At 42.2% G+C, this 22432-nt stretch overlaps 1 protein-coding gene across 3 annotated transcripts in view; it reads left to right on the top strand.

The window, feature by feature from the left end:
• ADCY7 (adenylate cyclase 7) overlaps positions 1–22432 on the top strand; it is a 722067-nt gene that overhangs the window by 651858 nt on the left and 47777 nt on the right. For all 3 annotated transcript variants that reach the window (XM_053699557.1, XM_053699558.1, XM_053699559.1), the window contains 5 exons: positions 5511–5608; positions 5798–5882; positions 6939–7076; positions 7179–7250; positions 9645–9811. In XM_053699557.1, coding sequence (XP_053555532.1) covers positions 5511–5608; positions 5798–5882; positions 6939–7076; positions 7179–7250; positions 9645–9811 — 560 coding nt within the window. The remainder of the gene's footprint in view (positions 1–5510; positions 5609–5797; positions 5883–6938; positions 7077–7178; positions 7251–9644; positions 9812–22432) is intronic.

Raw genomic sequence — 22432 nt, 5'->3', positions numbered from 1 at the left:
ATTCTGTCTTTAAAAAATTTATCACCAGAGGAATCTGACGAGGGGGAAGTTATGCCGACTAACTCGCCCCACGTGTCAGACCCTTTGACTCCCGCTCAAGGGACTCACGCTCTAATGGCGCCAAGTACATCTAGTGCGCCCATAGCGTTTAGTTTACAAGACATGGCGGCGGTCATGGATAATACACTGTCAGCGGTATTATCCAGACTACCTGGGTTTAGAGGAAAGCGAGACAGCTCTGGATTTAGAAGAAATACAGAGCATACTGACGCTTTAAGAGCTATGTCTGATACTCCCTCACAATATGCAGAAGCTGAGGAAGGAGAGCTTCTTTCTGTGGGTGATGTTTCTGACTCAGGGAAGAGGATTCAACCTGATTCTGATATGACTACATTTAAATTTAAGCTTGAACACCTCCGCGTATTTCTCAGGGAGGTTTTAGCTGCTCTGAATGACTGTGATACAATTGCAGTGCCAGAGAAATTGTGTAGATTGGATAAATACTATGCAGTGCCGGTGTGCACTGATGTTTTTCCAATACCTAAAAGGTTTACAGAAATTATTACTAAAAGGACAGTCTACACCATCATTTTTATTGTTTGAAAAAGATAGATAATCCCTTTATTACCCATTCCCTAGTTTTGGATTACCGACACTGTTATATAAATACACGTTTTAACTCTGTGATTACCTTGTATCTAAGCCTCTGCAAACTGCCCCCTTATTTCAGTTCTTTTGACAGACATCCATTTTAGCCAATCAGAGCTTGCTCACTGGAACTCCACGTTCGTGAGCACAGTGTTATCTATATGATAAACATGAACTAACACCCTCTAGTGGTGAAAAACTGTCAAAATGAGAGAAGAGGCGGCCATCAAGGGCTTAGAAATTAGCATATGAACCTCCTAGGATTAGCTTTCAACTAAGAATACCAAGAGAAGAAAGAAAAGTCAGTGATAAACGTAAATTGGAAAATTGTTTAAAATGACATTCTCTATCTGAATCATGAAAGTTTATTTTGGACTAGACTGTCCCTTAAGGAATGGGATAGACCAGGTGTGCCGTTCTCTCCCTCTCCTATTTTTAAGAAAATGTTTCCAATAGATGCCACCACACGGGACTTATGGCAGACAGTCCCTAAGGTGGAGGGAGCAGTTTCTACCCTAGCTAAGCATACTACTATCCCTGTCGAGGACAGTTGTGCTTTCTCAGATCCAATGGATAAAAAGTTAGAGGGTTACCTTAAGAAAATGTTTATTCAACAAGGTTTTATTCTACAGCCCCTTGCATGCTTTGCCCCAGTCACTGCTGCTGCGGCTTTCTGGTTTGAGTCTCTGGAAGAGGCTTTACAGGCAGAGACCCCATTGGATGACATACTTGACAAGCTTAGAGCACTTAAGCTAGCCAATTCTTTTGTTTCTGATGCCATTGTTCATTTGACTAAACTAACGGCTAAGAATTCTGGTTTTGCTATTCAGGCGCGCAGGGCGCTATGGCTTAAATCATGGTCAGCTGACGTTACTTCAAAGTCTAAGCTGCTTAACATTCCCTTCAAGGGGCAAACCCTATTCGGGCCTGGTTTGAAGGAGATCATTTCTGATATCACTGGAGGAAAAGGTCATGCCCTTCCTCAGGATAGGTCCAAATCAAGGGACAAACAGACTAATTTTCGTGCCTTTCGAAACTTCAAGGCGAGTGCGGCATCAACTTCCTCTAATGCAAAACAAGAGGGAACTTTTGCTCAGTCCAAGTCGGTCTGGAAACCTAACCAGACCTGGAACAAAGGTAAGCAGGCCAAAAAGCCTGCTGCTGCCTCTAAGACAGCATGAAGGATCGGCCCCCTATCCGGTAACGGACCTAGTAGGGGTAGACTTTCACTCTTCGCCCAGGCTTGGGCAAGAGATGTCCAGGATCCCTGGACGTTGGAAATTATATCCCAGGGATATCTTCTGGACTTCAAAGCTTCCCCTCCAAAAGGGAGATTTCACTTTTCACAATTATCTGCAAACCAGATAAAGAGAGAGGCATTCTTACACTGTGTTCAAGACCTCCTAGTTATGGGAGTGATTCATCCAGTTCCAAAGGAGGAACAGGGACAGGGATTTTACTCAAATCTGTTTGTGGTTCCCAAAAAAGAGGGAACCTTCAGACCAATTTTAGATCTCAAGATCTTAAACAAATTCCTCAGAGTTCCATCATTCAAGATGGAGACTATTCGTACCATCCTACCTATGATCCAGGAGGGTCAATATATGACTACAGTGGATTTGAAGGATGCTTATCTTCACATTCCGATACACAAAGATCATTATCGGTTTCTCAGGTTTGCTTTCCTAGACAGGCATTACCAGTTTGTAGCTCTTCCCTTTGGGTTAGCTACAGCCCCAAGAATCTTTACGAAGGTTCTGGGGTCACTTCTGGCGGTCCTAAGACCGCGGGGCATAGCAGTGGCCCCTTATTTAGACGACATCCTGATACAGGCGTCAAATTTCCAAATTGCCAAGTCTCATACGGACATAGTTCTGGCATTTCTGAGGTCGCATGGGTGGAAGGTGAACGAAGAAAAGAGTTCTCTATCCCCTCTCACAAGAGTCTCCTAATAGATTCTGTAGAAATGAGGATTTACCTGACAGAGTCCAGGTTATCAAAACTTCTAAATTCCTGCCGTGTTCTTTATTCCACTTCTCGCCCTTCGGTGGCTCAGTGTATGGAAGTAATTGGCTTAATGGTAGCGGCAATGGACATAGTGCCGTTTGCATGCCTACATCTCAGACCGCTGCAACTCTGCATGCTCAGTCAGTGGAATGGGGATTACACAGATATGTCCCCTCTACTAAATCTGGATCAAGAGACCAGGGATTCTCTTCTCTGGTGGCTATCTCGGGTCCATCTGTCCAAAGGTATGACCTTTCGCAGGCCAGATTGGACAATTGTAACGACAGATGCCAGCCTTCTAGGCTGGGAGGCAGTCTGGAACTCCCTGAAGGCTCAGGGATCGTGGACTCAGGAGGAGACACCCCTTCCAATAAACATTCTGAAACTGAGAGCGATATTCAATGCTCTTCACGCTTGGCCTCAGCTAGCGACAATGAGGTTCATCAGATTTCAGTCGGACAACATCACGACTGTGGCTTACATCAACCATCAAGGGGGAACAAGGAGTTCCCTAGCGATGTTAGAAGTCTCAAAGATAATTCGCTGGGCAGAGATTCACTCTTGCCACCTATCAGCTATCCATATCCCAGGTGTAGAGAACTGGGAGGCGGATTTTCTAAGTCCATCCGGAGGTGTTTGCACAATTGATTAATCGTTGGGGCAAACCAGATCTGGATCTCATGGCGTCTCGCCAGAACGCCAAACTTCCTTGTTACGGATCCAGGTCCAGGGATCCCAAGGCGACGCTGATAGAGGCTCTAGCAGCACCTTGGTCTTTCAACCTGGCTTATGTGTTTCCACCGTTTCCTCTGCTCCCTCGTCTGATTGCCAAAATCAAGCAGGAGAGAGCATCGGTGATCTTGATAGCACCTGCGTGGCCACGTCATCCTTTCCACCATGGACTCTGCCGCTGAGACAGGACCTTCTACTTCAAGGTCCTTTCAACCATCCAAATCTAATTTCTCTGAGACTGACTGCCTGGAGATTGAATGCTTGATTTTATCAAAGCGTGGCTTCTCCCTGAGTCAGTCATTGATACCTTAATTCAGGCACGAAAGCCTGTCACCAGGAAAATCTATCATAAGATATGGCGTAAATATCTTTATTGGTGTGAATCCAAGGGTTACTCATGGAGTAAGGTCAGGATTCCCAAGATATTATCTTTTCTCCAAGAAGGATTGGAAAAAGGATTGTCAGCTAGTTCCTTAAAGAGACAGATTTCTGCTCTGTCTATTCTTTTGCACAAGCGTCTGGCGGATGTTCCAGACGTTCAGGCATTTTGTCAGGCTTTAGTTAGAATCAAGCCTGTGTTTAAACCCGTTGCTCCGCCATGGAGCTTAAATTTGGTTCTTAAAGTTCTTCAAGGGGTTCCGTTTGAACCTCTTCATTCCATAGATATCAAACTTTTATCTTGGAAAGTTCTTTTTGTGGTAGCTATTTCCTCGGCTCGTAGAGTTTCCGAGTTATCTGCCTTACAATGTGATTCTCCTTATCTGATCTTCCATGCAGATAAGGTAGTTCTGCGTACCAAACCTGGGTTTTTACCTAAGGTGGTATCTAATAAGAATATCAATCAGGAGATTGTTGTTCCATCATTGTGTCCTAATCCTTCTTCAAAGAAGGAACGTCTGTTACACAATTTTGACGTGGTTCGTGCTTTAAAGTATTATTTACAAGCTACTAAAGATTTTCGTCAAACATCTGCTTTGTTTGTTGTCTACTCTGGACAGAGGAGAGGCCAAAAGGCTTCGGCAACCTCTCTTTCGTTTTGGCTAAAAAGCATAATCCGCTTAGCTTATGAGACTGCTGGCCAGCAGCCTCCTGAAAGGATTACAGCTCATTCTACTAGAGCTGTGGCTTCCACATGGGCCTTTAAAAATGAGGCTTCTGTTGAACAGATATGCAAGGCGGCGATTTGGTCTTCGCTTCATACCTTTTCAAAATTCTATAAATTTGATACTTTTGCTTCTTCGGAGGCTATTTTTGGGAGAAAGGTTTTACAGGCAGTGGTACCTTCCGTTTAAGTACCTGCCTTGTCCCTCCCTTCATCCGTGTACTTTAGCTTTGGTATTGGTATCCCACAAGTAATGGATGATCCGTGGACTGGATACACCTTACAAGAGAAAACATAATTTATGCTTACCTGATAAATTTATTTCTCTTGTGGTGTATCCAGTCCACGGCCCGCCCTGTCATTTTAAGGCAGGTATTTTTTAACTTTAAACTACAGTCACCACTGCACCCTATGGTTTCTCCTTTCTCTGCTTGTCTTCGGGCAAATGACTGGATATGGCAGTTAGGGGAGGAGCTATATAGCAGCTCTGCTGTGGGTGATCCTCTTTCAACTTCCTGTTGGGAAGGAGAATATCCCACAAGTAATGGATGATCCGTGGACTGGATACACCACAAGAGAAATAAATTTATCAGGTAAGCATAAATTATGTTTTCTTTATTTCTTTATAAAATATTTTACCAGGAAGGATACATTGAGATTTCTCTCGTTTTCAAGTATGTCCTGGGAATTTTTCTTCTGCAAGGGTACAACCACCACCTGAATTTTCTTTCTTCCTTGTGATTTTGCAAATAGTTCCAGACTAGATGATGTGGGTTCTCCAGCTTACACTGTTTCTTGTCTCCCGTGTTTTCTGCATATCCCAATGAGCCAGTGTTGCTCTGGCATAAAAACTGAGTATCAGTTTGTATTCTTTTTTTATTTATGGTAATAGTAGGTATAATGGGTCTGTATGTATGTAGACTTCCATTATCCCCTTCTGCATCTTTTTAGCCTTAAACATGACTTTCTTTAATAGAACACAGCTAGTAAATACGATTTATTTGTTTTTGTTTTTATACAGTATCGCTTCATCAGGATTCCCGGTATCCGGAATTACTTCCTATGTGCCAGCCTGGTGTTCCTGTGTATTTTCCTGATCCAAATTCTGGTGATGCCAAGGTGATAGCAAAAAGAACTTTAAGAATAGTTTTATGTGCTATATCCATGTTGCTTGTGCACATATTCATAAAACTCTAGTAGATTAACAGGGATAAATAACTTTTAATTCAGATCTAGGTCCATACTATGAATGGGTACAGACTGGGTTTATTCCTGTTGTTTAAATACTTCTCTCTGTGCTTTTTCTAGGAGTACAAAACTGGGAGTCTCGTTTGGCTTGGTGTCCCTGCTTGTCATTATTGTCCTGTTCATCTCTTATGCAGATAAATGCGCAGTGAGTGTTTGCAAGTGAAGGGAGTAAAAATGTTCCAGGGAAAACCAACGAATAGAAACAATACAGAACGCGTGATCTTTAACCTTTTATAGTTTTAGTGGGTGGCACTAACTAGAGCTAATACACAAGACACATTGGATAGAATATAGGTTTGGTAACGAAGTATGTATTTGGTTAAAAAAATTGGTTTGTATAGGAGGGCAGTCAGAATAGCACCTTTATGGGGACTGACCATAAAATTTACAATTTTAAATGATGTTGTTTTAACTGTAAGCATTAACCATTAAAAAGAAAATAGCTACATCATTTATTATTTTAGAATATAGTCTAAATACTTTGGGGTAGATCCACTAACCATCTCTCTAGTTTCTGTTACTCATTAGAGCACATTAAAGCTCACACACCTCTTCGTTGTTTAGTTAATGGATTAAATGTAATAATAAGCACAAAATGATATTACCTAACAACCACATATATTAAAGGGCCGCAACATTTTTTTTTACATGCTCTAAACCATAAGAGTATGCCACTATTGACTGTGCTATCCTGTGTGTTTAGCCCCCAGCTGAAGGATTAAACACTTAGTAGAAGTGGTGCTTGGGACCTGTGGAGTACTACTAGTCCTGAACGAAACTTGCTGCTGATCAGCAGCCCATACACACTACTCAGATTTGCAACTAGCGCTGCTGATTGGATCAGCAGCATTTTCTTCTCAGGATTAGCAGTGCACCAAGGGGTCCCAAACAGCTTTGTGGAGGTTAAACACACAGTAAAGCAGGGTCGATAGTTATAAAATTACATCCTTTAGCGGATTAGAGCATGTCATTTTTTTTACTTATGGCCATTTAAGTTATGTGTAAGATATTATTTCAGCCTATTAAATTTATACTGAAGAGTTTTACTATAAAACAATTTAGTGTAAGAAGTTAGGAGATACATCCTAGTACAACCTGGTTGTGGTGTTGGAGTGGAGTGGGGTTATAACATATATAAATATATATAAAAAATTATAAATATATATATATATATATATTTAACATGCTTATTTATTTTCAGCGTTTCTGTAATGAGCAGACCAGATTTTCACGTGTTTTATGTTCAGTGGCAGAGATGGTGGAAACTAGGCCACTTCTGAGAGTACCACTGGCTGCGCTCACTATTGGATCTTTACTGGTGATCTCCATAGTGAATTTGGTAAGTGCTTTATGCAAGGAAGTGTTCTCTGGCTTAGCTGAAGTTGCTCATATGACTGACAACAATGTACATATCTCATCACATCAATTTTTCTCTTTGCAGCCCCTGGATCAGACACTCCAGATGTGCAACAGCTCTTCTCTAGAAACTGACAGCAGATGCCAGAGTATCCCAGTAAGTACCAGGACCACAGCAGCAGATACTAGGAAGCTCTTCTAAAATACTGAATAATAATATAAAAGGTCCTGTAAATCATTATTAGAGGTAAATTGTAGGTAGGAAAGCAATATAGTGGGTGTTATCAACCTGCGTTCCATGTGCACCATTTCCAATGATGTTATGGAGAGCAATAGTCACAGCCAGGCTGTCAGAGGGGTTGCAGAACCCGGCATCTAAGGTCCTAGGTGGATAAGTTGAAAATACATAGTCTGACCAGATGTGGGTATGTGGTAACACAAACCTGATTTTATGTGCTTTACTGAAGTTCTACAGGGCCAGGAGATTTGACGTGATGTCTCTGTTATCAATTCATTAAAAATGTCATTATAAAGTCAGTCTGACACATTTTTTCACAGCATAACGTTTCTTTGGTACAGCACTCAGGTTGCACTCTTGCTATAGAGTATAGTAGGGAAATAACAATCTTAAATCACCCAGTACTTTTGTACATTGCTTGGGTATTGGCCGTACCTGTTTGTGCCTGCTGGTGGGAATTGGTACTACCCGATGAACAGTAGAGGACTATTAGTCATTCTACAGAATATTTGCATGCCCTAATAAGTTAAAATCTCTGGGAATGTGTGGCTTTACTGACCAAAAACTGAAATAGTTGTGAAGCCCCTAGAAACATTCAGATAGGGAAAGTTTTGCTTCTGACATTCTCACTAGGTACATTATCTACCATTTAATAATATAAAATATAAAGGAAAATACCTTCACCATGTAACTTAATAAAAGTTCAAAATCAGATAGAGCAAACAATTTTTTAAATATTTTTCAGTTTACTTCAATTATCAAATATTGATCTGTTGTTTTATATGCACACTTTATGAGGTACTAGCTCCTACTGAGTATGTGCAAGAGTTCACAATGTATATGTATCAGAGTATGTTATTGGCAGATGGTTGTCACGTGATATGGGAGGGCAGCGAATTGAAGTAAATTTTTAAATTTGTAATCTGCTGCTCATTGAAAATTCAGAGTAAGTGCAATTGCATTGTCTTTTTATTATGCACTTGTTGGTTATGCAGTTATTAGGTATTCGTAGAGCGCCAACAGATTCTGCAGCGCTTTAAACATAGGCAGTATACAAGGTAACATTTATAGGGGGTAAAATGGGTAGAGGTCCCTGGCAAGAGTTGCACTATCATATTATGCAGGTGAATTACAAACAGCTGGGCTCATAGGCTTACATGCTAAGGGGTTCAAGGGGGATAGCAGTAGAGTTAGGAAAGGTTAGTGTAGGTTGTATGCATCCCTGAATAGTACAGCCTTTAGGGAGTGCTTGAAGCTTTCAAAACTAGGGGAGAGTCTTGTGGAGCGAGGCAGAGAGTACCACAAGTTGGGAGCCAGTCTAGAGAAGTCTTGTAAACGGGAATGTAAGGAGGTAACAGGAGAGGAGGAGATCATGGGCAGAGCGAAGGGGACGGGTGGGAGAGTATCTGGAGACAAGGTCTGAGATGTAGGGGGGAGCTTTGTATGTCGGAGTGAGAATTTTGTGTTTAATTCTGGAAGCTAGAGGAAGCCAGTGAAGGGATTGGCAGAGAGGGGCAGCAGATGAAGAGCGACGTGTAAGGAAGATGAGCCTGGCAGAGGTATTCATTATGGATTGTAAAGGGGCTAGGTGACAGCTAGGGAGACCAGAGTGGATAGAGTTGCAGTATTCGAGGCAGGAAAGGATGAGAGAGTGGATTAGGAATCTTAGTTGTCTTGTGAAAGGAAATGTCTAATTTTAGAGATGTTTTTAAGGTGGAAGCGGCAGGCTTTAGCCAAGGACTGAATTTGAGGAGTGAAAGAAAGTTATGAGTCAAGTGTGACCCTCAAGACATCGAGCATGTGAGGTAGGGTAATGATGGAGTTATCAACAGTTATAGAGAAGTTGGGGGTGGAGATTTTTAAAGAAGGGGGGAAATAAGGAGCTCAGTTTTGGAGAGATTTAGCTTAAAGTAGTTAGAGGACATCCAAGATGAGATATAAGAAATACAGTTAGTGACATAGGTTTGCAAGGAAGAAGATAGGTCTGGTACAGAGAGGTAGATTTGGGTGTCATCGGCATACAAATGGTATTGAAACCCATGGGACTTTATTAAGGAACCTAAAGATGATTTGTAGATTGAGAAGAGAAGGGGACCAAGGACAGAGCCTTGCGGTACCCCAACAGCAGTTCTACTGTATTGATGGAAGCGCCTTCTAGCAGTACCATGAGAGACATTTATATTTATGTATCTACTACATATATACGCAGTTTACACCTGCACACCTTTTGGAATTGCAGTTTATTTTGTTATATCATCACATGAAGGATCTTTCCTCAAACACTGATTGTCCTTTATATTTTTTTTTTCTTAGTATTATATCTACTGCTGTATTTTGGGGTTTATTGCCTGCTCTGTATTCCTGAGGATTAGTTTTGAGTTGAAGATTGTCCTTCTACTGGGTGCTTTTATTGCTTACAATGTCGTCATCTTCCACACTCACCCCAACTTGTTCAGGAGCGGACACCCAAGGAACAGCAGGTACATCCTTGCAGAGACATATTGGATGGGTTTAAGTCTATACTCTCTTCACAGTCAATAACAAAAAAAGACACCTACCACATCTTATCCTATATAATAAAAGGCCAAGTATGTTTGTCTGACGCAGTCATGCGCAATACAGACTGCGTGAGAAAAACATACCTGGTCTTAAGGATTAGTGTGTGCTCGAGATAAGTAACACATTTTGGCCGTGTACACGGGCTTTAACACTAGTATTGATTAATTTGCAAAAGAAATTCTGATTACTCCTTCAAACACTGACCTAGATACAATGAACTTAGAAATGGGAGACTTGAGAGTTTAATCACTAAAAAGGTGCTCATTTACTGTAGGTGCTACCAAGATGTGAAATATGTATCTTTCTTCTGTTATGTGTGATCAGTCCACGGGTCATCATTACTTCTGGGATATAACTCCTCCCCAACAGGAAATGCAAGAGGATTCACCCAGCAGAGCTGCATATAGCTCCTCCCCTCTACGTCACTCCCAGTCATTCTCTTGCACCCAACGACTAGATAGGATGTGTAAGAGGACTATGGTGATTATTCTTAGTTTTTATGACTTCAATCAAAAGTTTGTTATTTTACAATGACACCGGAGTGTGTTATTGCCTCTCTGGCAGAGTTTGAAGAAGAATCTACCAGAGTTTTACTATGATTTTAGCCGGAGTAGTTAAGATCATATTGCTGTTCTCGGCCATCTGAGGAGAGGTAAAAACTTCAGATCAGGGGACAGCGGGCAGATGAATCTGCATAGAGGTATGTAGCAGTTTTTATTTTCTGACAATGGAATTGATGAGAAAATCCTGCCATACCGATATAATGTCATGTATGTATACTTTGCACTTCAGTATTCTGGGAATGGTACTTCACTGGAATTACTCTGTAAAAAGTACATAAGAATTTTTTTATATGTATTGATTATGTTAAACGTTTTTGCTGGAATGTAGAATCGTTTACATTTAGTGAGGTACTGAGTGAATAAATGTTTGGGCTATTTTTCCACTTGGCAGTTGCTTATTCTAATTATGACAGTTTCGTTTCTCCCTCACTGCTGTGTGTGAGGGGGAGGGGCCGTTTTTGGCGCTCTTTGCTACGCATCAAAATTTCCAGTCAGTTGCTCATTGTATTTCCTGCATGATCCGGTTCATCTCTACAGAACTCAGGGGTCTTCAAAACTTCTTTTGAGGGAGGTAGATTCTCTCAGCAGAGCTGTGAGAATTATATATTGACTGTGATAAAAAACGTTACTCTGTAATTTAATTAATTTTGCTTTGCTAATGGGAAACCTTTGCTAAAGTTGTGTTGTTTACAAGGATTGATGCTATAACTGTTTTTCAGTTTATTATTTCAACTGTCATTAATCGTTTAGTGTTTCTTTGAGGCACAGTACGTTTTTATTAAATAAAATTGTAGCCAAGTTGCAAGTTTATTTGCTAGTGTGTTGAACATGTCTGATTCAGAGGAAGATACCTGTGTCATTTGTTCCAATGCCAAGGTGGAGCCCAATAGAAATTTATGTACTAACTGTATTGATGCTACTTTAAATAAAAGCCAATCTGTACAAATTGAACAAATTTCACCTAACAGCGAGGGGAGAGTTATGCCGACTAACTCGCCTCACGTGTCAGTACCTGCATCTCCCGCTCGGGAGGTGCGTGATATTGTGGCGCCCAGTACATCTGGGCGGCCATTACAGATAACATTACAAGATATGGCTACTGTTATGACTGAAGTTTTGGCTAAATTACCAGAACTAAGAGGCAAGCATGATCACTCTGGGGTGAGAACAGAGTGCGCTGATAATACTAGGGCCATGTCTGATACTGCGTCACAGCTTGCAGAGCATGAGGACGGAGAGCTTCATTCTGTGGGTGACGGTTCTGATCCAAACAGATTGGATTCAGATATTTCAAATTTTAAATTTAAATTGGAGAACCTCCGTGTATTACTAGGGGAGGTTTTAGCGGCTCTGAATGATTGTAACACAGTTGCAATACCAGAGAAAATGTGTAGGTTGGATAAATATTTTGCGGTACCGGCGAGTACTGATGTTTTTCCTATACCTAAGAGACTTACTGAAATTGTTACTAAGGAGTGGGATAGACCCGGTGTGCCGTTCTCACCCCCTCCAATATTTAGAAAAATGTTTCCAATAGACGCCACCACACGGGACTTATGGCAAACGGTCCCTAAGGTGGAGGGAGCAGTTTCTACCTTAGCTAAGCGTACCACTATCCCGGTTGAGGATAGCTGTGCTTTTTCAGATCCAATGGATAAAAAACTAGAGGGTTACCTTAAGAAAATGTTTGTTCAACAAGGTTTTATATTGCAACCCCTTGCATGCATCGCGCCGGTCACGGCTGCTGCAGCATTCTGGATTGAATCTCTGGAAGAGAACATTAGTTCAGCTACGCTGGACGAGATTACGGACAGGTTTAGAGTCCTTAAACTAGCTAATTCTTTCATTTCGGAAGCCGTAGTACATTTAACCAAACTTACGGCTAAGAATTCAGGATTCGCCATTCAGGCACGCAGAGCACTGTGGCTAAAATCCTGGTCAGCTGATGTTACTTCTAAATCTAAATTGCTTAATATACCTTTCAAGGGACAGACCTTATTCGGGCCCGGGTTGAAGGAGATTATCGCTGACATTACAGGAGGTAAAGGCCATGCCCTGCCTCAGGACAAAGCCAAAGCTAAGACTAGACAGTCTAATTTTCGTTCCTTTCGTAATTTCAAAGCAGGAGCAGCATCAACTTCCTCTGCACCAAAACAGGAAGGAGCTGTTGCTCGTTACAGACAAGGCTGGAGACCTAATCAGTCCTGGAACAAGGGCAAGCAGGCCAGGAAACCTGCTGCTGCCCCTAAGACAGCATGAATCGAGGGCCCCCGATCCGGGACCGGATCTGGTGGGGGGCAGACTTTCTCTCCGCCCAGGCTTGGGCAAGAGATGTTCAGGATCCCTGGGCGCTAGAGATCATATCTCAGGGATACCTTCTGGACTTCAAATTCTCTCCCCCAAGAGGGAGATTTCATCTGTCAAGGTTGTCAACAAACCAAATAAAGAAAGAGGCGTTTCTACGCTGCGTACAAGATCTTTTATTAATGGGAGTGATCCATCCGGTTCCGCGGTCGGAACAAGGACAAGGGTTTTACTCAAATCTGTTTGTAGTTCCCAAAAAAGAGGGAATTTTCAGGCCAATCTTGGATTTAAAGATCCTAAACAAATTCCTAAGAGTTCCATCGTTCAAAATGGAAACTATTCGGACAATTTTACCCATGATCCAAAAAGGTCAGTACATGACCACAGTGGATTTAAAGGATGCTTACCTTCACATACCGATTCACAAGGATCATTACCGGTATCTAAGGTTTGCCTTTCTAGACAGGCATTACCAATTTGTAGCTCTTCCATTCGGATTGGCTACGGCTCCAAGAATCTTCACAAAGGTTCTGGGTACTCTTCTAGCGGTCCTAAGACCGCGAGGAATTTCGGTAGCTCCATACCTGGACGACATTCTGATACAAGCTCCAAGCTTTCAAACTGCCAAGTCTCATACAGAGTTAGTACTGGCATTTCTAAGGTCGCATGGATGGAAGGTGAACGAAAAGAAGAGTTCTCTCTTTCCACTCACAAGAGTTCCCTTCTTGGGGACTCTGATAGATTCTGTAGAAATGAAGATTTACCTGACAGAAGACAGGTTAACAAAGCTTCAAAATGTATGCCGTGTCCTTCATTCCATTCAACACCCGTCAGTAGCTCAATGCATGGAGGTGATCGGCTTAATGGTAGCGGCAATGGACATAGTACCTTTTGCTCGCCTACATCTCAGACCTCTGCAATTGTGCATGCTAAGACAGTGGAATGGGGATTACTCAGATTTGTCCCCTACTCTGAATCTGGATCAAGAGACCAGAAATTCTCTTCTATGGTGGCTTTATCGGCCACATCTATCCAGGGGGATGCCATTCAGCAGGCCAGACTGGACAATTGTAACAACAGACGCCAGCCTACTAGGTTGGGGCGCTGTCTGGAATTCTCTGAAGGCTCAGGGTTTATGGAATCAGGAGGAGAGCCTCCTTCCAATAAACATTCTGGAATTGAGAGCAGTTCTCAATGCCCTTCTGGCTTGGCCCCAGTTAACAACTCGGGGGTTCATCAGGTTTCAGTCGGACAACATCACGACTGTAGCTTACATCAACCATCAGGGAGGGACAAGGAGCTCCCTAGCAATGATGGAAGTATCAAAGATAATTCGCTGGGCAGAGTCTCACTCTTGCCACCTGTCAGCAATCCACATCCCGGGAGTGGAGAACTGGGAGGCGGATTTCTTGAGTCGTCAGACTTTTCATCCGGGGGAGTGGGAACTTCATCCGGAGGTCTTTGCCCAAATACTTCGACGCTGGGGCAAACCAGAGATAGATCTCATGGCGTCTCGTCAGAACGCCAAACTTCCTCGCTACGGGTCCAGATCCAGGGATCCGGGAGCGGTTCTGATAGATGCTTTGACAGCACCTTGGACCTTCGGGATGGCTTATGTGTTTCCACCCTTCCCGATGCTTCCTCGATTGATTGCCAGAATCAAACAGGAGAGAGCATCAGTGATTCTAATAGCGCCTGCATGGCCACGCAGGACTTGGTATGCAGATCTAGTGGACATGTCATCCTGTCCACCTTGGTCTCTACCTCTAAAACAGGACCTTCTGATTCAGGGTCCATTCAAACATCAAAATCTAACTTCTCTGAAGCTGACTGCTTGGAAATTGAACGTTTGATTTTATCAAAACGTGGTTTTTCTGAGTCGGTTATTGATACCCTGATACAGGCTAGGAAGCCTGTTACCAGAAGGATTTACCATAAGATATGGCGTAAATACCTATCCTGGTGCGAATCCAAAGGTTACTCTTGGAGTAAGGTTAGGATTCCTAGGATATTGTCCTTTCTACAAGAAGGTTTAGAAAAGGGTTTATCGGCTAGTTCATTAAAGGGACAGATCTCAGCTCTGTCCATTTTGTTGCACAAGCGTCTGTCAGAAATTCCAGACGTCCAGGCTTTTTGTCAAGCTTTAGCTAGGATCAAGCCTGTGTTTAAAACTGTTGCTCCGCCATGGAGTTTAAACCTGGTTCTTAACGTTTTACAAGGAGTTCCGTTTGAACCCCTTCATTCCATTGATATAAAGTTGTTATCTTGGAAAGTTCTATTTTTAACGGCTATTTCTTCGGCTCGGAGAGTCTCTGAGTTATCAGCCCTACATTGTGATTCTCCTTATTTGATTTTTCATTCAGATAAGGTAGTTCTGCGTACAAAACCTGGGTTCTTACCTAAGGTAGTCACTAACAGGAACATCAATCAGGAGATCGTTGTTCCTTCTTTGTGCCCGAATCCTTCTTCAAAGAAGGAACGTCTTCTGCACAATCTGGATGTAGTTCGTGCCCTCAAGTTCTATTTGCAGGCAACTAAGGAATTTCGACAAACGTCTTCCCTGTTTGTCGTGTACTCTGGTCAGAGGAGAGGTCAAAAGGCTTCGGCTACCTCTCTTTCCTTCTGGCTTCGTAGCATAATTCGTTTAGCCTATGAGACTGCTGGACAGCAGCCTCCTGAAAGAATTACAGCTCATTCTACTAGAGCTGTGGCTTCCACTTGGGCCTTTAAGAATGAGGCCTCTGTTGAACAGATTTGCAAGGCTGCAACTTGGTCTTCGCTCCATACTTTTTCAAAATTTTACAAATTTGACACTTTTGCTTCTTCGGAGGCTATTTTTGGGAGAAAGGTTCTTCAGGCAGTGGTTCCTTCTGTATAATGAGCCTGCCTAGCCCTCCCGTCATCCGTGTACTTTTGCTTTGGTATTGGTATCCCAGAAGTAATGATGACCCGTGGACTGATCACACATAACAGAAGAAAACATAATTTATGCTTACCTGATAAATTCCTTTCTTCTGTTGTGTGATCAGTCCACGGCCCGCCCTGTTTTTTAAGGCAGATAAATATTTTTTAAATTATACTACAGTCACCACTTCACCCTTGGTTTCTCCTTTCTCGTTGGTCCTTGGTCGAATGACTGGGAGTGACGTAGAGGGGAGGAGCTATATGCAGCTCTGCTGGGTGAATCCTCTTGCATTTCCTGTTGGGGAGGAGTTATATCCCAGAAGTAATGATGACCCGTGGACTGATCACACAACAGAAGAAAGGAATTTATCAGGTAAGCATAAATTATGTTTTTTTTATTTAATTTTTTCCCTTGAATTTATTTTTCCATAATCATAATGGAAAGAATTATCATTGTGATATGATGTTGTCATTTTTGAAGGTCTTAGTGAAATCACTGAGACTATAATGATAGTCACTATAATGTAACACATCATCTGAACTCTGTTAATGCCTACAATGGATGTAGAGAAAGTCACCTTGCTTTGAAATGGTCTTCATTTGACCCTTTGTCATCCCCTTGAACCCCCTTAGCATATAAGCCTACAAGCCCAGCTGTTTCGTAGATCACATTCGTTAGAGGTGGTTTACAACAGTGCAACTCTTGGCAGGCCCTCTATAAATGCTACCTTTTGCATTTTAGATCTATGTTTATAGCACTATGGAATCTGTTGGTGCTTTACAAAGAACTAATAATAATATGCAGTGGGTAATCCCTGAGACGTTTTATCATGGCAGCTCCCTTCATATAGGCAGTGGTTACAATCTGCTTACTTTTCTATTTACTTTTATTTTTAACTAAGGGAGCACTGTTTTATATCCCTTTAAAATCTGTGGCAAGAAGAAATATTTGTCTCTTATTAAAGGGAAATTTAATGTAAACAGCCTAAAAATATGTTGATATATTTTCCTAATTAAATGAAATACTGACAAATATCTGTAAAGGTTTATTCCCCATTAAAGTAATGGGCATCACTAGCGTAGGCCACTGATATGAGTTACTCATGTAAGCAAAGAATAGCTATGTGAAATGTAGCAGTGTTAGTGTGTGGAGTGGATTCTCACTGGTTTTAAAAAGCAAAGCCTATAATTTAAACTTACAAGTTAAATTACAGGAAAAGGGGCAAAATAATACATTTACTACACATAATTAAACATTTTATGCTACAATCCCAAGTGTTAAATGTCTAAGTATAATCTTTTTCTCAAGAAACAAGATTTTTTTTTTTCTGGTATCATATATTAGTGCTTATGCTGACAAGAGATGAAGAGAAGCATGAAGTAAGTTTTGCCATTTGAGGAGAAATCATAAATAAATTAAAAAAAAGGGAAATTCAACCTATATTCTACAGCAATGTTTCCACAAATTTAAAACAGCCGGTATTTAAAGGGACCTGAAACCCAAACATTTTCTTTCATAAATCAGACAGAGCATACAATTTTAACCCCTTAATGACCGAGAACGTGCAGGGTACGTCCTCAGAAAAAAGGCAGTTAACGCCTTAGGACGTACCCTGCACGTCCTTGGTGTGGAAAGCAGCTGGAAGCGATCCTGCTAGCTTCCAGCTGCTTTCCGGTTATTGCAGTGATGCCTCGATATGGAGGCATCCTGCAATAACCTTCTATGGCCATCCGATGCAGAGAGAGCCACTCTGTGGCCCTCTCTGCACCGGACATCGATGGCCGGTATCGTTGGTGGGTGGGAGCCGAGGTGGGTGGCAGCCATCGATGGCCCTGGTCATGTGGAGGGGGGGCGGGATCGTGGTCGGGGAAGTCCGGGGAAGCGTGCGGGTTGCGCGCACGTGCACAAGGGGGCGGGCGCATGCACGGGAGGGAGCGGGTGGGAACCGCTACACTACAGAAAAGATGTGTCCCAAAACAAAATAAAAGTGGGACATTTAATGTAAAAAGAAAACCCCCTTAGGTGTCATTTAGGTGGTGGGGGTTGGTACGTGGGGGGGGGGGGGGAGAGCTACACTACAGAAAAAATTAAAAGAAAATTAAAAAATAAACATTTGATTGTGCAAACTGGGTACTGGCAGACAGCTGCCAGTACCCAAGATGGCCCCCAATAAGGCTGAGGGGGAGGCTTAGAGAGCTGTTTTGGGGGGGATCAGGGAGGTTGGGGGTTAAGGGGGGATCCTAAACACAGCATATGTAAATATGCTTTTTTCTTTCATGTAATTAGCAAGAGTCCATGAGCTAGTGACGTATGGGATATACATTCCTACCAGGAGGGGCAAAGTTTCCCAAACCTCAAAATGCCTATAAATACACCCCTCACCACACCCACAATTCAGTTTTACAAACTTTGCCTCCGATGGAGGTGGTGAAGTAAGTTTGTGCTAGATTCTACGTTGATATGCGCTCCGCAGCAAGTTGGAGCCCGGTTTTCCTCTCAGCGTGCAGTGAATGTCAGAGGGATGTGAGGAGAGTATTGCCTATTTGAATGCAGTGATCTCCTTCTACGGGGTCTATTTCATAGGTTCTCTGTTATCGGTCGTAGAGATTCATCTCTTACCTCCCTTTTCAGATCGACGATATACTCTTATATATACCATTACCTCTGCTGATTCTCGTTTCAGTACTGGTTTGGCTTTCTACAAACATGTAGATGAGTGTCCTGGGGTAAGTAAATCTTATTTTCTGTGACACTCTAAGCTATGGTTGGGCACTTTGTTTATAAAGTTCTAAATATATGTATTCAAACATTTATTTGCCTTGACTCAGAATGTTCAACATTCCTTATTTTTCAGACAGTCAGTTTCATATTTGGGATAATGCATTTGAATTAATAATTTTTCTTACCTTCAAAAATTTGACTCTTTTTTCCCTGTGGGCTGTTAGGCTCGCGGGGGCTGAAAATGCTTCATTTTATTGCGTCATTCTTGGCGCGGACTTTTTTGGCGCAAAAAATCTTTTCCGTTTCCGGCGTCATACGTGTCGCCGGAAGTTGCGTCATTTTTTGACGTTATTTTGCGCCAAAAGTGTAGGCGTTCCGGATGTGGCGTCATTTTTGGCGCCAAATAATGTGGGCGTCTTATTTGGCGCTAAAAAATATGGGCGTCGCTTTTGTCTCCACATTATTTAAGTCTCATTTTTCATTGCTTCTGGTTGCTAGAAGCTTGTTCTTGGCATTTTTTCCCATTCCTGAAACTGTCATTTAAGGAATTTGATCAATTTTGCTTTATATGTTGTTTTTTCTCTTACATATTGCAAGATGTCTCACGTTGCATCTGAGTCAGAAGATACTACAGGAAAATCGCTGTCTAGTGCTGGATCTACCAAAGCTAAGTGTATCTGCTGTAAACTTTTGGTAGCTATTTCTCCAACATAGGTGTGTCCGGTCCACGGCGTCATCCTTACTTGTGGGATATTCTCTTCCCCAACAGGAAATGGCAAAGAGCCCAGCAAAGCTGGTCACATGATCCCTCCTAGGCTCCGCCTTCCCCAGTCATTCTCTTTGCCGTTGCACAGGCAACATCTCCACGGAGATGGCTCAGAGTTTTTTGGTGTTTAAATGTAGTTTTTATTCTTCTATCAAGAGTTTGTTATTTTAAAATAGTGCTGGTATGTACTATTTACTCTGAAACAGAAAAGAGATGAAGATTTCTGTTTGTAAGAGAAAAATGATTTTAGCAACCGTTACTAAAATCGATGGCTGTTTCCACATAGGACTGTTGAGAGGAATTAACTTCAGTTGGGGGAAACAGTGAGCAGACTTTGGCTGCTTGAGGTATGACACATTTTTAACAAGACTTGGTAATGCTGGAAGCTGTCATTTTCCCTATGGGATCCGGTAAGCCATTTTCTTAATTTTCAATATAAGAATAAAAGGGCTTCACAAGGGCTTTAAAGACTGGTAGACATTTTTCTGGGCCAAAACGATTACTATATAAGCATATTTAATGGTTTATAACTTTGGAGAGTTATTTTAATCTTGGCAATTTTGTTAAAAAAAACGGCAGGCACTGTATTGGACACCTTTTTCACTGGGGGCCTTTTCTAGTCATAGGCAGAGCCTCATTTTCGCGCCACTAATGCGCAGTTGTTTTTGAGAAGCAAGGCATGCAGATGCATGTGTGAGGAGCTCAGATCCACTGAAAAAGCTTATTGAAGGCGTCATTTGGTATCGTATTCCCCTCTGGGCTTGGTTGGGTCTCAGCAAAGCAGATACCAGGGACTGTATAGGGGTTAAATGTAAAAACGGCTCCGGTTCCGTTATTTTAAGAGTTAAAGCTTTCAAATTTGGTGTGCAATACTTTTAAGGCTTTATGACACTGTGGTGAAATTTTGGTGAATTTTGAACATTTCCTTCATACTTTTGCGTATATTCAGTAAAAAAGTGTGTTCAGTTTAAAATTTAAAGAGACAGTAACGGTTTTATTTTAAAACGTTTTTTGTGCTTTGTTATCAAGTTTATGCCTATTAACATGTCTGAACTATCAGATAGACGATGTTCTGTATGTTCGGAAGCCAAGGTTCCTATCCATTTAAATATATGTGATGAATGTGACAAACAAAGTAGGGACAATGATGCCACTGATAATAATGTTGCCCAAAATGATTCCTTAAGTGAGGGGAGTAAGCATGGTACTGCATCATCTCCTTCTATGTCTACACCAGTCTTGCCCACTCAGGAGGCCCCTAGTGCATCTAGTGCGCCAATCCTCCTTACTATGCAACAATTAACGGCTGTAATGGATAATTCTATTAAAAATATTTTAGCCAAAATGCCCACTTATCAGCGAAAGCGCGACTGCTCTGTTTTAGATACTGAAGAGCATGAGGACGCTGATGATAATGGTTCTGACATGCCCTTACACCAGTCTGAAGGGGCTAGGGAGGTTTTGTCTGAGGGAGAAATTTCAGATTCAGGAAAAATTTCTCAGCAAGCTGAACCTGACGTTATTTCATTTAAATTTAAATTGGAACATCTCCGCGCTCTGCTTAAGGAGGTGTTATCTACTCTGGATGATTGTGACAATTTGGTCATTCCAGAGAAATTATGTAAGATGGACAGGTTCCTAGAGGTCCCGGTGCCCCCCGAAGCTTTTCCTATACCCAAGCGGGTGGCGGACATTGTAAATAAAGAATGGGAAAGGCCCGGCATACCTTTTGTCCCTCCCCCTATATTTAAGAAATTATTTCCTATGGTCGACCCCAGGAAGGACTTATGGCAGACAGTCCCCAAGGTCGAGGGAGCGGTTTCTACTCTAAACAAACGCACCACTATCCCTATAGAAGATAGTTGTGCTTTCAAAGATCCTATGGATAAAAAATTAGAGGGTTTGCTTAAAAAGATGTTTGTTCAGCAAGGTTACCTTCTACAACCAATTTCATGCATTGTTCCTGTCACTACAGCAGCGTGTTTCTGGTTCGAGGAACTAGAAAAGTCGCTCAATCAAGCATCTTCTTATGAGGAGGTTATGGACAGAGTTCAAGCACTTAAGTTGGCTAACTCTTTTACCTTAGACGCCACTTTGCAGTTAGCTAGATTAGCGGCGAAAAATTCAGGTTTTGCTATTGTGGCGCGCAGAGCGCTTTGGCTGAAGTCTTGGTCGGCGGATGTGTCCTCCAAGAACAGATTGCTTAACATCCCTTTCAAGGGGAAAACGCTGTTTGGCCCTGACTTGAAAGAGATTATTTCAGACATCACTGGGGGAAAGGGCCACGCCCTTCCTCAGGATAGGTCTTTTAAGGCTAAAAATAAAACAAATTTTCGTCCCTTTCGCAGAAACGGACCAGCCTCAAATTCTACATCCTCTAAGCAAGAGGGTAATTCTTCTCAAACCAAGCCAGCCTGGAGACCGATGCAAGGCTGGAATAAAGGTAAGCAGGCCAAGAAGCCCGCTACAGCTACCAAGACAGCATGAGATGCTGGCCCCCGATCCAGAACCGGATCTGGTGGGGGGCAGACTCTCTCTCTTCGCTCAGGCTTGGGCAAGAGATGTTCAGGATCCTTGGGCGCTAGAAATAGTTTCTCAAGGTTATCTCCTGGAATTCAAGGAACTACCCCCAAGGGGAAGGTTCCACAGGTCTCAATTGTCTTCAGACCAAATAAAAAGACAGGCATTCTTACATTGTGTAGAAGACCTGTTAAAAATGGGAGTGATTCATCCTGTTCCATTAGGAGAACAAGAGATGGGGTTTTACTCCAATCTGTTCATAGTTCCCAAAAAAGAGGGAACATTCAGGCCAATTTTGGATCTCAAGATCCTAAACAAATTTCTCAAGGTCCCATCGTTCAAGATGGAAACCATTCGGACAATTCTTCCTACCATCCAGGAAGGTCAATTCATGACCACGGTGGATTTAAAGGATGCGTATCTACATATTCCTATCCACAAGGAACATCATCGGTTCCTAAGATTCGCCTTTCTGGACAAGCATTACCAGTTTGTGGCACTCCCATTCGGACTAGCCACTGCTCCAAGAATTTTCACAAAGGTACTAGGGTCCCTTCTAGCGGTGCTAAGGCCAAGGGGCATTGCAGTAGTACCCTACTTGGACGACATACTGATTCAAGCGTCGTCTCTGCCACAAGCAAAGGCTCATACGGACATTGTCCTAGCCTTTCTCAGATCTCACGGGTGGAAAGTGAACGTAGAAAAAAGTTCTCTATTCCCGTCAACAAGGGTTCCCTTCTTGGGAACAATAATAGACTCCTTG

This window comes from Bombina bombina, chromosome 1, assembly GCF_027579735.1.
Source record: "Bombina bombina isolate aBomBom1 chromosome 1, aBomBom1.pri, whole genome shotgun sequence".
NCBI classification, from domain to species: domain Eukaryota; kingdom Metazoa; phylum Chordata; class Amphibia; order Anura; family Bombinatoridae; genus Bombina; species Bombina bombina.
This window is presented reverse-complemented; position numbering and strand designations above follow the sequence as displayed.